The 14,841-nt window shown below is 45.7% G+C and overlaps 3 protein-coding genes across 7 annotated transcripts; all 3 read left to right on the top strand.

Moving 5' to 3' along the window:
* The first annotated feature begins 1,428 nt into the window (after positions 1-1,428).
* Positions 1,429-2,543, top strand: LOC122394387 (39S ribosomal protein L16, mitochondrial-like). Its single transcript, XM_043391257.1, has one exon. It carries the CDS (start codon positions 1,732-1,734, stop codon positions 2,455-2,457), a length of 726 nt encoding a protein of 241 aa, XP_043247192.1. The 5' UTR covers positions 1,429-1,731; the 3' UTR covers positions 2,458-2,543.
* A 1,355-nt stretch (positions 2,544-3,898) lies between these two features.
* LOC122394386 (glutamine amidotransferase-like class 1 domain-containing protein 3A, mitochondrial) lies at positions 3,899-8,188 on the top strand. Of its 5 annotated transcripts, none has more exons than XR_006258850.1 (6): positions 3,899-3,961; positions 4,425-4,544; positions 4,974-5,114; positions 5,389-5,534; positions 6,009-6,507; positions 8,141-8,188. XR_006258850.1 is itself a non-coding variant. In XM_043391255.1 (6 exons), the coding sequence occupies exons 3-6, from the start codon at positions 4,440-4,442 to the stop codon at positions 6,376-6,378; spliced, it is 762 nt and encodes a 253-aa protein (XP_043247190.1). In that variant the 5' UTR covers positions 3,913-3,930; positions 4,020-4,064; positions 4,425-4,439; the 3' UTR covers positions 6,379-6,435. The 5 variants fall into 5 exon arrangements, 3 of the variants coding, with proteins under 3 accessions (XP_043247190.1, XP_043247191.1, XP_043247189.1); XM_043391255.1 differs by lacking the exon at positions 8,141-8,188 and adding an exon at positions 4,020-4,064 and having other exon boundaries at positions 3,913-3,930; positions 6,009-6,435; XR_006258851.1 differs by having other exon boundaries at positions 3,936-4,064.
* A 4,036-nt stretch (positions 8,189-12,224) lies between these two features.
* Positions 12,225-14,697, top strand: LOC122394388 (ADP-ribosylation factor-like protein 6). Its single transcript, XM_043391258.1, has 2 exons — positions 12,225-12,539; positions 13,169-14,697. The coding sequence occupies exons 1-2, from the start codon at positions 12,362-12,364 to the stop codon at positions 13,552-13,554; spliced, it is 564 nt and encodes a 187-aa protein (XP_043247193.1). The 5' UTR covers positions 12,225-12,361; the 3' UTR covers positions 13,555-14,697.
* The last annotated feature ends 144 nt before the right edge of the window (positions 14,698-14,841 follow it).

Here is a 14,841-nt window from a genome sequence, read left to right as displayed (position 1 = left end):
CGTTGGTCGGGCATGGTATAATACAGATATGTATGCTGGTTTTGGGCAATGATTCGTTATATATTGGCCAATCCCAATATATAGACTAGCTGCCTGGTAGTGGCTGTTGTATCAGCATCATGCATGCATATTGCATAATGCTGATGCGGCAGCTGTTATCATGGGCGGCGAGCCTATACATTGGCTTGAGCCAATATAAAACGAATCAGATCAGCCGTTTCAGGCGGCGCCTGAGTAACACCCGAGTATCGTATAAGTTATCGACGTGAGTACGTCCTGAGTACAGCCCTAGTTTTCACTGAATAACCGATGAGTTCCAACTGAGTTATGGCCGTACTACCACCTGAGTTATACATTAGTACCAGCTGAGTTACATGTGAGTTACTTCCTAGTTTTTCATGAGTAATGACTTACTAATACCTGAGTTTGGCCTGAGTTGTCTGAGTAGGACATGAGTTACGCATGAGTACTTACTGAGTTTTATCTGAGTTTTACCATCGGACAAAATGGCAACTCACTTTGTTACTCACATGCTACTCACTTGCAATGAGTTTTGCCCGAGTTTTACCTGCGTTCCGCCCTGAGTTTTACCTGAGTAGGTACGCGGATTTAGAGTGAGTTTTACCATTGGACAAAATGGCAACTCAGTCATTACTCAGAAAAGTGAGTAAATTTTTTTTTCAGTGTAGGTACGGCGCTTATATATATCTACGGATCACGGCCTATAACGCGTATAGGTCGGACTTCCATATCGATAGGAATAAACAACCAACCACTAACCAGCATCTGGTGCTTTTTTTGTTATACCCTTTTGGTCTCATGAGGCCATTTCAGAGCCGGAGAGATAATAGGAATTCCAGGAAGACATTAGTCTGGGTGGGCACCGTGGGGCCTGGAGAGTCATCTGGGCTGATGAGCCCATCACACTGATAGTCTCTGCACCCGGCTACGGGCGTATGTACACCTATGAGCATGAGAGCGTTCCGCATGGGATAAAGTTGCCCGTCCAGCCCGGATCAGATCAGTTTTTTTTTTTGCGTGGAGAAGGATTTTTTGACTACACGAGCCCCAAGGGTTTCTGACTCCTGAGGATGAAAACGACAGAACGGTCTGAATCTGGTGGTTTTACTTCCAACTTTTTTTAAAGCATGTGCCGATCCACTGATTATTTTTTGCCCCACAAAAGAATATATAAAACGTTCCGAGTGGTAGGCATTAGAGTGTTTGTTCTTAGGCAAAAATCTCGGAACGGACGTCACATTTAAGCATTGCCAACAACAACGTTTATTTTAGTGGTCGCAGCTTGTATATCAAAAATCTGTTTCTGTATTTCGTGGGCCAGAATTGTAGACAAATTTGTTGTGCTCTGGGGCCGCGCGCGCAGTGTGTGTATGATAGGATGGAAGTGGCGGCCTTGGCCTGTGGAAGCCGATTATTAGATGTTATTGGAGCTTATGTGATATAAATCCATACCAGCTGCTGATTGCTGCTGTAGAAGACCGGACTGTGTGTGCTTTGATACTGTTTTTTTCCTGCGTATCAGTATCAAGATATTGAGAGAGGCCTTATCAATCTTGAATGTGCCTGTGCGCTGGCTTCATGCCAAGCACATTTTGATGCAACCTAGTTCTAGTAAATGTGTTCTAACCTGCTCAGAAATATCACATTTGCGGGCTTCTTCAGTCAATGCTATCAAGAAACAGTTCGTTGAGGATCTCAATCTGTTGAGCCATGAATTTTACTCGTCTGGTGAACGTTAAAAGCTTCTTGTCCAGCAAGCTATTACAGAATGTTCCTGCTGCAGGGTTCAAATATTTCAAGCCCCCTACAGATTATACTGGAATGCAGATCCCAGAGAAGCCAAAGCTATGGATGCTTGCCAAAGTTCCTCAATTTCCTCCAGGTATGAGGATCCCCAAGTCTCAGAAGAGGCTGATTGACATGAGGGGTCCAGAGACTGTCCATAATCAGCTTTTGCACAAACAGTATGGCATTGTTGCTGTGACTGGGGGGAAGCTGAGGCATGGGCACATGGAGATGATTCGCATGACCCTTGGAAGACGGATGGATACAAGCAGAATGTTTGCAATTTGGAGGGTGGATGCAGTATGGAAGCCCATCACAAAGCGTGGCCAAGGCAAAAGAATGGGAGGTGGGAAAGGCTCCATAGATCATTATGTGAGTCCTGTGAAAGCAGGTAGAGTGATTGTGGAGCTGGCTGGTGCATGTGAGTTTGAGGAGGTCAAGCCTGCACTACAGGAAGTAGCAGGCAAGCTCCCCTTCAAGGCAGAAGTTGTTAGTCATGAAACCCTGCTGAAGAAAAAAGAACTGGAACAATGGGCAGATGAAAACAACACCAATCAGTACACATACAAGTATCTGATTCAAAATAACATGATGGGGTGCCATAAGTGGTGCTCAAAGTATGACAAAGTTTGGTTTGGGAAGTACCAGTGAAGTACCAATCATGACTCTGGTGGCTGTCATGTGCAACTGAGAGTACTGCTGCATCGTGCTTGTGATCAATAGATGTCTTTATTAGAGCACCTGCTTTATTTTACCAAGGATATCTACCCAGTTAATCATCTCTTCACCATGTTCAATGCTCATGCCATCTTGAGGTACCATAGAATATTTATAATGAAAACTGAGTCCAGGTGTAGTATGGCATGATATACCTAGGCTGCAATGCAATAGATTTGGGCTACTTTCTTAAATATGCAATAGGAAAAACAATATTCAGTGATTCATTAGATAAGTGCATCTTGTAGATTTTGTCACATAAGTTGGAGTGAACAGGATTTTCCACACTTTGGTAACTGCTGAGGACATCATCATCAGAGGCTTGTCCAAACAGAGTGTTGAAATTGCAACTTACAGAGCCCAAAAGATGGCTTAAACTTGAACCTTACAGAACCCAAACGATGGCCAAGCTCAAGTGACCAAGCTCAAGTGCCCCGCGTTCGGAGTCTCTCGGACGACGAAGATTCTGCGTCGTCCGGCCAATCCCGTTCAAGATCAGTGGGGGCTTGGCTGCGGTTATGGAACGGGATTGGGCGGACGACGTAGAATCCTCGTCGTCCGAGAGACTCCGAACGCAGGGTAGTTTCACGAGGGTGACCCCACGTGCGGTGGGCTCACCCTAGCTGGCTCACCCAGCTGCATATCAGACCAGTCACCACACTGTATGCGAGGCTACTCCTGATGAGCCACATAAGTCAGATGATGGTGATTGTCCAGCCGAATCAGTGGGATGCAGGGCTAAGCTCGGGGTTGTGAGAAGGATTTGTGCGTCCTGTTTCCTCGGAGAGATAATGGAGACATATGGGTTGAGATCTTTCTTTGTTTTGTTGGGTGGATACCGAAGGATTCTGTATTTGTCGGAAGGATGCTATATATAAGTTTTTTTTTGGCGGGGGGGGGGGGGGGGGGGCAATGGCTTGAGCTGCTACCGTCTGAGCCCATCCCGAGGAACAGACCACCCGGCACCCAGGCGCGCGAATGGTCACTCCAACGCAGAGGAGCATGTTCTTTTGGGAGCGACTCGAGTCGGATGGTGGTGAGTGGTGACTGTCAACCCATACCTATGAATTATGATAGGTACAGCCCGACACAAAGGATATAAATTATGAGGTAGGCATTGAGGATTTGTACGTCCTTACTCCCGAGTATAGATCCAGATCGAGGATTTGGAGAGATTTTCCACAATGCAAAACTTGGACATAATTTTATTTGATGCAGACCTGCTATTTATGTAAGCTGCAGACTTTATCAGTTAACAAAACATGCATAATTTTTATACGGTATACAGCTCAATACCCAGTGCCCGGTGCCATGAAATGGAGCTCATGACGTCATAGTTTGTCAAGGTTGGTAATCGAGTCACTTAAAAAGTCAAGCTTTGAAGTTGGCGTTTTCACTGTTTTGTTTGTTGCCGAGCAAGGCGATAGTTGCCGAGGAGGTCGGTCGATAATACCGAAATATTTTGTTTTTTTTTCAAGAATTTGACTACCTTATTGAAATTCAATTGTTTCCTGTGTTTATTTTGACATTTGAACCTGCAGGTACTGCAATAGGGATTATTGATCAAAAGAAAATACCATTAATGATACAAGACATTACAAAGCTAATACAAAAAATCGTAGTCGTTCAAAATTCACAAATCGCTACATCGTTGCAACATATACTGCCTTGGTTGCAACACTCGGATCAATCGTTACAGTCTTTTTTAAAATCGCTTGAGACTCTCACCGACCTATTATTTTGAAATCTTCAACGGAAGTCGGAACATCCTTTCACATTACAATTATGCTTTTTGTAAAACTTCCACATTGAGTTAAAATAAGGCCACGAATTGAGATGATTGGGAGGTTATGGCTAGTCACCAGTCAGTGAATCTTAATTATGCACATAAGTGTTTGCAGGCTGATCAATCACCCATGGCACTGCAACTGGCCTCCTTCGTCCTTCGACGCCAGCCACCACTTGCTGGGCTGCGACTGCTCAGTAGCTCTGCAGCGATGGCTTCCCCAAAGGTTGCAGTGGTAAGGGCCAGCTGTATGCCAGTTTCTTGACTAACAGCTTGTAATAAAATGGATCAATTTAAGAAGTGGGAAAATAGTACAATTAAAACAGAGTATAATAATGTACCTAGGTGTTCTGGGAAGAGGGAACTTATTAATAATGTTAGGTTTCAGTCACTGCATCTGTAAATATATGCATGATTGGCAATCTTTTATTACAGCAGTGACTGGCAACTTTTTTAGGATGCAATTGCTGGCTGGCTGAACAGGTGAAACCTGTAGCCTGTAGATGTGGTCTGCAGATTCAACAAACCAAAGCATTGCAATTGGCAATTACAATAAGGTTATCATATAACAAGGCACTCCTGTGTTTAATGCAATCAGCAATATGTTTAAGCTTAACAATCCTTTATCGTGTTGATTCATCTGTTCCCCTTTACTTTTGCCCAGGTGCTGTCTGGCTGTGGCGTATATGACGGCACTGAGGTGCACGAGGCATCCGCCTGCCTAGTGCATCTCAGCAGGGCTGGCGCCGACGTCCAGTGCTATGCCCCGGACATCAAGCAAATGCACGTCGTCGACCACATTAAGGTACCGGGTACGCCTTGCGTAATGCGATTGCAGGATATGGTACGATGGCGACACATACAGACGATTCGTAAATATAATATAGCTCATAACGACTCCATAAGTGCGCCAAAACAGCTGTACCGTGCTCGGTCGGATACGTCTGGTGTGTAATGGATATCAGTGTGCCGTGGTCGATCCGTGTGGTCTGGTCTGTATAACTGTACTGTGGTTGATCCGTCTGGTCTGTATAACTGTACCGTGGTCGATTCGTCTGACATTCCTCTTCGGTCGCCAGGGCCAGCCGGTCGAGGGCGAGCCGCGCGGTGTGCTGCAGGAGTCTGCGAGGATCGCCCGTGGAGATGTACGCGACCTCAGCACCCTGGACCTCAGCCAGGCGGATGCCGTGGTCTTCCCTGGCGGTTTCGGCGCCGCCAAGAACCTGTACGTTACGAATGGGTGTGCTCAGTGCTGGTGATACAGCACTGTGTTTCCTTGGTCGTAGAAGATGCATCCTTAACGTTCAAAATGTTGTGAGGTGTAAAATAAGGGACAAGTGTGGTTTTCTCTACCCGACTGAAACAATAATATTTTATCTCACGGAACAGGGGCCATATTCACGTCGACTTGGTAAGTCGATTTTCTCTCGTAAGTATAATTTGGCATTCACGTCGACACTTGTTCAGTTTTAACGACACTTGTTCAGTTTTAACGACAGAGTTGACGTGATTAAAAAAAATCTTTAGAAGTAGGCCATGTGTAAGAAAATTCTTAGAAAATAGTCTACGTGAATACAGCCCCTGGTCCTTTTAAACTATTTTGGAAGTTGACCTCTGCTCATATGTTGGTGGATCTGTATGTGAGAGATAGCTAGCGTTTGCCCAGTTTTGACCTTTCATGACGCTATGTGTCGTTTAGCTCGACATTCGGCACTGAGGGCGCCGCCATGTCAGTGCAGCCGGAGGCGGAGCGGGTGCTGAAGGAGTTCCACGCGGCCGGCCGGCCGGTAGCGCTGTGCTGCATCGCGCCGGTGCTGGCGGCCCGCCTGGTGCCGGGCGCCCGTGTGACGCTGGGCGCCAGCGGGCCGCAGTGGCCGTACGCCGGCTCCCAGGAGGCGGCGGCCGGCTGGGGCGCCGACGTCCAGCAGTGCCAGGTGGACGAGGTGTGTGTGGACGAGAAGAACCGACTGGTCACCACGCCGGCCTTTATGTACGACACCAAGGAGTTCCATCGCGTCTTCGACGGCGTCGGCAAAATGATCGGCGAGCTGATCAAAATGTTGAAGTAAAAATGTATACCGGCCTTGAGTTTTATCAAGGAAAATATGGCTGATGTTGGCTGTTATGGTGGTAAACTGGCGCAGAGAAGCGCTGCACTTATTGGCGAGAGGGAAGCTTGACTGAACTGATTTTGTATCGCTTTTGTCAGGGCCTCGTCTAAGGAATTTTCACTGGGGGGGCCAGAGACTGAAGGAGCCAAACCTAGGGTACCCCCAAATCCTGTTTTCTCACCGGATTTAGACCACTTATTTTTCATCACAGCCCTGACACCATGAATATTTTTTTTTTTGAAAACAAAAAAAAAATAGTAGGCCATCCGACCCATGCTTGTATATTAGTTTATAGCCTCCTCACATTGCCTCATCAGACAATAATAATCACACTTCTCGTTGTTGAGCGTGTGTTTGAGTGGCAGTGCCGTTAGCCGTGTCTAAGGAATTTGCATGCCGAGCCTTATGTCGAGGGCCCATACGCATTTTTTTTTTAGAACCACATCGGTTTCTGATGGGTCCCTCTGAGCGCTCGATGCCGATCTCTGAGGGCTAATGTCAGCTTCTGGACCTACTTCGGCCTGTATGGTAGCCCACACTGGTTTTATATGATTCATACCAGGCTTTAAGGGTCAATCTGAGTGGAGACCGTATTTTCCCACTAGGGCCCCCTCAGACCAGTGTAATGCCTGTGTATCAACATGGAGACTGATGTCTTCTCAGGTGGATTCTCCGTAATCGCCGTGGATCTTCGACACAACCTTAAGGTCGTCACTCGTCAGAGGCTATAAACTAAACAAAAATGAAGATAGTAGTGCTTTGAGGCCAGTTGGGAGTTGGGACACGAAGTGGCTGGCATTTGCCCTCCAGGACTCCATGCCGACTTCTTAAGATAATCCAGCTGTCAGAGTTCCCGTCCCCACAGACAGACCACCAATCTGGCATCTGCGCCTACGTTTGACCACTCAGAACGGGAGCCTGCTTCATTACGATTAGGAGCTACTTACTCTAGCAGCACACCGGTGACCGTCCAGCCAGAAGTTGGACGCCGCTAGCGAGGACGACGATAGGCAAAAACAAGAGATTGACGCCCCGAGGGGCGAGGACAGAAACAACAGATTGATACCTAAAGGAGAAATTTTTGCCGGTAGAGCCTTGGACTCCGCGTGGTGAGGGCACGCGTCCCGGTTATAACAGTCCAGGTTCGAAGCGCGACATCGCACGATCTTTATGAGCCTCCTGGCGAGTATGGTTACGGTTGGTGGCAGGCCGTAGCCATTCGAAGTCAGTGAGGGGACCGGCCGTGCGCGGCTATGTGCATACGTTAAACTTTGGGCCCTAAATTCTGTCATAGATCACGAATTGCGCGATCGGAGGGTAGAGGGCAGGGCCAACGCAAAGCTCTGCTTGGCGGGGGCTCTGTACTTGTGAATCCTTCCATTCAAAAGGTTCGGACAAAATTAATGAAAAAAGAATATCCGGGACACGGAGTTGGTCGCCTGAAAAGACGAAATGTAACGTATTGCTGAGCGAAAAAAGGTTCAGGTAAACAAAATAAACACATAACAGCCCTAGGTAATGGGGTATTTCAATGTGGTCACATTGCATCGTTTCGTTTACGCATTTGTTTTTATGTGCACTGACGCCGCGACATAAAAATTCGTTTGCCTTTTGACTATTGCCGGCCCCCCCAGTAGGGACTTTTTGCCCTGACTGGGGGGGCCAGGTCGATGACTGCGGGGGTTTGGCCCCCCCAGTTAACATGTTAGACGAGGCCTTGGCTTTTGTTGGATTTTGTTGTATGTCTGTGAAATAAACCTTCATTTTTTTGTGTATCTTTTTACTTAGCTTGCAAGTTGCGAGTGCCACCGATAGGAGTAAACATGTCTAAAATTGAGCGCGAATGAAATTAACTTTTTCTCATCTCGACTGAAGGAAAATAACGCAAGAGTAGCTCAAAGGCGCTGTTATATGCCCGCCTGTCCAATTAACCTTGGGCATAACTCGAGAAAGTTGGGCGTCTTTCTGAGCGTCACCTGGAACTTGCCGGTACCTAAGTGAAAGAATGCCGGCCGTTGCCGCACTTACACTTTCTTTCGATCGATTAGGAGTAGATTTCTTCAATGCGTTGATGAACAGCTGAGGCCTGTTTCACTAACAAATAAAACTTGTATTTACAAAGAAAAAGCTTGAGTTTACAAGAAATAATTACCAACATTTGATATTTGGATTTTACAAAACCTTTGAACATGAATTTTGAGTTTAAAATTTGCAAACTTTTTTACAAGAAAAAGTTTGCTAGAAAACATGGGAATCGCAAACTTTCTGTTTCACGAAGACCAGAAACTTGAAAGAAAACATCGTAATTACAAACCTGAAATTCCAGTGGTCCTGACGTTCGGAATTTTGATACTTTTTGTGCAATAATGCAAAACAGTCATATATTTAGAACAACTATGCTTTGTTGAGTCGTTTCATGCTCAATTTTTACTTAGCACACACCCTAAGAAGCAAAATAATCGGTATTAAAGGGACCCTCCCACCTTCAAAAAAGTTAATGAATTGGCATGAAAGTGATGTCGCTCGGTTCAGAAAGAGCAAAAACGAATATCTACCAAATTTCATCGAAAAATATTCACCGGTTTTCAAGATATTAGACTTTTACTTTTGTTTACTTTTTGGGATCTCCCCTGTTCCTAGCGACTTTATTTGAAAGTGCGGCATTTGTTGCGCGCAAAGCAGCATATACCACCGCGTGCCACAAAACGTTTTAGTCAAACATTTAACGGACGTTCGAAAGCCTGATGACGTCATCAGATTCCCGTAATGGTTAAGAGATAGGGACCACGCTGGTCCCACCCTGCAAGAATATATAATACTGAACGAGGCCGGTGTAAATAAATTTTCAAGACCGAGGTCCTTACTGGATTTTTGAACGAGGCCGAAGGCCGAGTTCAAAAATCAGTAAGGACTGAGGTCTTGAAAATTTATCACCGGCCGAGTTTGGTATGTATTTTACTGTATGCCAACGATAAATTTATTTTCTGGACCGAAGCTCTTAGCCGGCTTAGGAACGAGACCATCCCAAAATGTTGGCTTAAGTGCATTCTGGTAATGCATTTTTGACCGTGGTCAATTTGTTTACACCAGTTATTACTGTATGCCTGGCCTATTCAAATACATTAGCCAGAGGGGTGTGGTAATAACTGGTGTAAGCAAGTTGACCACGGTCAAAAATGCATTACCAGAATGCACTTCAGCCAACATTTTGGGATGGTCTCGTTCCTAAGTCGGCTAAGAGCTTCGGTCCAGAAAATAAATTTATCGTTGGCATACAGTAAAATACATACCAAACTCGGCCGGTGATAAATTTTCAAGACCTCAGTCCTTACTGATTTTTGAACTCGGCCTTCGGCCTCGTTCAAAAATCCAGTAAGGACCTCGGTCTTGAAAATTTATTTACACCGGCCTCGTTCAGTATTATATATTACCACACCCCTCTGGCTAATGTATTTGAATAGGCCAGGCATACAGTAAAAGGGAAGAAATTTCTTGAACACCATAAAGCTGCGGGGGTTGCGACCAGGATAAATGGTGGTTTCTGAGCCTGGCCGCAAACTTGGCTATCTCAACTCAAAACTAATGTTAAGGTGGGAGGGTCCCTTTAAAATATCGTCATGTTTTGTCATTCGCGCGCCATAATTGCATTCAACAGTCTTCTGCTGTCAAATGTTTTGCGTATTATTTTCTTTCAATAATAGAACAATGTTAACTATCATTTATATTTTATTCCAACAGCATCATTATTTATAATTTAATTAGACAGTTTTTGACATGAATACTAGACAATATTTGATACAAAGAAGCAATATCTTTAACATGCTATAGTTCTTGATTAAAAACATTTTTACTGTTTACAAGTTTATTTGCAAACATTTTTTATCGAAGGTGCCACTGGCGATGAAGCTTAGTGAAATCGGTTTTTACGTAGTTGGTAAAAATACTTATGAATTGTAAACTACAAACACTTGTAAATACAAGTTTTTAGTGAAACAGGCCTCTGGATGAACAGTGCATAGCCAAAAAGTCTTTAGCTTGTGACGTCATAGAAAGGTTGGATGCATAACTTTTGATAAACAAGTTCTAAGGAGAGACAAATGCGGCAGAACCGACGCAGCAGTTTAGGCATCATTTCTTCAGTATTATGTACTTTAAAATTTTATGTACTTTTAAAAGATTTTAATGATTGAAATATTTGCCTATTTTATGTAGATTTTACACCCTGTATATCAGAAAGCTGGGTGTAATGCAATTTGTATGTTTTTTATGCTAGTATTGCATTCAAAGGGAATTGTTCGTTTTCCTGAAATTAGTTTTTTTGTGTCACCTACATTTATGAGTAAATGTCAAGTTTAAGTCCTAAGAAGATTTCATTGAAAATTTTTTTCATATTTTTACATTATTTGACATCCTGAATCCAAAAATGATACTCATATGTCTCGCAAATAAAAGAAAAAAACATAATCAAACCTGACCTAACCTTACCTACTTACCTATAACCTACCAACCTACAACCTACAAACCTACCCTAACCTAACCTAACCTAACCTAACCTACATACCCATTTATGATCTGTTATGTTCAAAATGATCAGCAAAGGAAAAAAACCCCTTCGTAAAAACAATATTACCTATATTTTCGTGTTAAAAGAAAATGCATTCTAAAAAAAAATATTGTTTGATGCTGAAGACCATAGTGACAAGTCTGTCTTAGTAGAGCAGACGTCACACGAAGGTTTTCCAACAAGGAGAGGCGCTATACACGGAGGTGCTTCTTTCTAACAAAACCTAAACAAACCTAACCTGACCTGACCTAACCTAACCTACAACCTACAACCTAAAAACCTTCAACCTACAAACCTACAAAGTACAAACCTACCCTACAATGTACAAACCTACAGCGCCTCTCCTCAGTTTGAAAACCTTCGTGTGACGTCTACTCTACTAATGCAGACAAGTCTGCACCAGGCATCAGCCTACACCAATCATGCTGAAAATCTGTGCCACCCTGTTGCGGGCATTCTACACTGAAAATAGTCCCTTGAATTTCACCATATAACTGATAAATCTTTTTTTCTGATTATATAACCTGCAATTAAAAAACATTGCTTGTTGACCAGCCTGTTTAGTATCATGCATCATTTCCTAGGACATTGTTATGCCAGCACAAAGGCACAATGCTGAGTAGGGGCCCACATCACTTTTCACTGATTCTGCATGGCATTCTGCCTGAGTGCCAATACACCAAGGGGATTTAGTCAAAATTGCCATGCTTTACAGTCTGTGCCTCAAATGCTGCCGAGGTCCAGCTTCTGTAGAGTCCAAGGCAGCTGCAAGGGCTGCTCTCAAGCTGTCCAGAATAGTTCATACCAGATCTTGCATGTGTCGTGTCTTATTGTCCCAGGTTCCTGCTGTGTAATGGATTTTTTCAGCCCATGCCTACCTTGGTCAGAGTCCTGCTCACTGCTTAGGCTCTGATTTGTGGTCCCCTTTGGCTGAAGGGCCCCACTTATATTTGCCCATTAGCATTACCACTAAGATGTCACTGAATGCAATGTCTGAGAAGACCAGGTGCTGCATCACCAAATAAATGTTCAGCTCCACAGGAGTCATTTGACCCTACCTGGGATCAGCCACCTTTTTTACATACCAAGGCTCTTGAACAAATACAGGACAGCATTATATATGCAGTAGGGCACAGCTCTCTCTGTTGAACTTTTTTCTTCTTCTCAGTTTGTCAATTGTTCACATCACATATAGATTGATGCATTATTGTTTTAGTATTCCTTTTGTCCATTTCAGATCGCTCTGCTTGATCACTATCGATTGAAGACACACTGGTCACTGCTGGTGCTGCTCTTGACTGCAGCGACACCAGCCTTTATTGGCCGCTGGTGCACAGCTCTGGAACTGCTCCAACACCAGCCCGGCCTGGTGGCATCATGGGGCTGTTTAATACGCTGGCCACGGCGCTCGGCCTGCGAAAGCGAGAGGTCAATGTCATTGTGGTGGGACTGGATAACAGCGGCAAGTCGACGATCCTGAACCACCTGAAGCCGGACCTGGAGCGTGCTGCCGACATCGTGCCCACCGTCGGCTTCAACGTGGAGCGGTTCAAAGGTGCGCTTCTGGATGAAGCCACTGAATGGTGGGCGTTGGTGGTGGCAGAGTATCCTCATAGGCTTGTTACGGCTGCGTCACGTACCTAATAATGTCGAATTTTGACACTGAAAATCTTGAATATCGTGTTTATTTGATGCCATTGTTTGCTGTTTCGCTGTGTAAGCAGAACATTGTGCTTGAGCTTAATAGTGGTACCAAATCATCAACACGTTTTTTATGAATTGTCACTTAACTTCTCATTCCCTAGCATTATTTCTTTAATCTGGCTGCCCCTAAACGATAAAAGTCTCGCTGTTTCCTTTTTCCCACCCGCCGTTCGATCCTTCTCCATTCGCTCCTGTTTACGCGCTTTTGGTCGCTCAATGGGATCGTCCTGGTACCATTAGGTGACCGTCTGCCTAGTCCAATGATGCACCCACCAAAAATGTTCCTCTCTGCTCGTCTGGTGCCAAACGTCTCACACCACATCTCCCCACGTCTGACCGTTTTGGCTCTGCCTGCCTAGGTAGTTCTTGTATCGGAGTTGTTTGACCGTCTCTTGGCTGATTGTTCCCTGCCTACTACTCTCTGCCCGACACCGGCCCCTTGCCTGACCGACCGTTTGACCGCCTGCTTTGTGCCCGCAGCTCAGAGTTTGGCGTTCACGGCGTTCGACATGTCCGGCCAGGGCCGCTACCGCAATCTCTGGGAGCACTACTACCGCGACTGTGACGCTATCATCTACGTGGTGGACAGCAGCGACAAGCTGCGCATGGTGGTGGCCAAGGACGAGCTGGACGCCCTGCTGCAGCATCCGGACATCCGACCGCGGCGCATCCCCCTACTCTTCTTCGCCAACAAGATGGACCTTAAGGAGGCCATGAGCTCCGTCAAGGTGACCATGATGCTCGGCTTGGAGAAGATGGAAAACAAGCAGTTCCACATCTGCGCCAGCAACGCCATCACTGGCGAGGGTCTCAGCGACGGCATCGCGTGGCTCACGCAGCAGCTGAAGGACGTCAAAGCAAAGTGAGCGGTCGGCTGCGTGAGTTGACCGTGTCTGGCGATCGGAGGGGTGTCAGGTGGCGTGCCTATGCATCGGAATGGGGTGTTTTCGTGCTGCTAATTCTTGATTGATCACTCAGCCCAGACGATGGCGATATCAGGCGATCTGTTTCTCGTATGATCTCATTTTCTAGTCAGGGCGGTGCGTTTTGGTGTGACGTCAACATTGGTAAGATGCATGGGAGGCATGATATTTGACATTTCTGGCAGCTCCTTCTTGGTAATCCTGCCGGGTGGCGATAGAAGCATGGCCTTGACTCTCATGCGAGACACTCGCAGCTTACAGTGTGTCTCAGACAGAGCCACTTCACTTCGGTCTCGCGATGACGTCACGACTCACAAGAGCCCGATATGTCACGTAACAGCGTCACACGATAGTGTTTTTTTTTTTCTGTTGGCTTACCTCTCGAAGCATTCTTTGTTTCGTGCCTGCTTGTCTTGGACAGATAGCGCCAGGCGCCAGCTTATTTAACAAGTCGGTTTTTATCACACTGCCGTAATTATGGATTTCATCATGACTAGTCATGTCTTTTTCGCTGTGATATATGTCCAATATCCGTCCAGACCTGAATTGTATTCCGTCCAAGGGCTGCAACACGCCCTGCGTGACGGCGTTCCCCTCGAATATGTCACTGTGCGTCACAGTGGAGGTCGTGTATCTACATACACTGTACAGTGTATGTGCTGTGTTCACTTGTCTCAGCCCATTGCTGGCCCAGCGAGGCGAAGATAACCACGGGTACAGTTTAGCTGACGTTTCCTCGTGTTGCGAACACCCGGGGCTTTCAGGGTCTCTTCTCGGCACCGTTTGTACTGTTTGTGAGAGTCGCGGCTCGCCTGGCTGCTGCCGCAGTGCCGTCCGTCATTGTAACTGCACCCGGGCCCGCTGTCGTTGCACCCCGGCCTCTCTGTAAGTGCTGCACCCTTGTCGCTGTTCCAACACCCCGGGTTGGATTGACTGCACCCCAGATCTCCATCCTCCCACGACCTTGGATCTGCTGTCGCGGGCTGTCGAGGTGTTACGAACGCCCGACTTTATCTGTTAGGCTGTTGTGATGGCACAGTGTGGGTCTGATAAATTATGGGCTAATACACCAGCATGAGGGACAAATTTGGTTTTTCCTTGTGTTCGACCATTGGAGTTGGTGCCAAAAGTCCAGCTTACATTCCCATGATTATGGAAAAAACATGTACGACTTCAATAAAGTGGTTTGTTGGACAAAATGTTTTGCTTTACGATACCTGGAAGAGTGTT

This window comes from Amphibalanus amphitrite, unplaced genomic scaffold (genome assembly GCF_019059575.1).
Source record: "Amphibalanus amphitrite isolate SeventyFive unplaced genomic scaffold, NRLGWU_Aamphi_draft 000588F_arrow, whole genome shotgun sequence".
NCBI classification, from domain to species: Eukaryota; Metazoa; Arthropoda; class Thecostraca; order Balanomorpha; family Balanidae; genus Amphibalanus; species Amphibalanus amphitrite.
The sequence above is the reverse complement of the archived record's forward strand: the minus strand, read 5'-3'. Positions and strand labels throughout refer to the sequence as shown.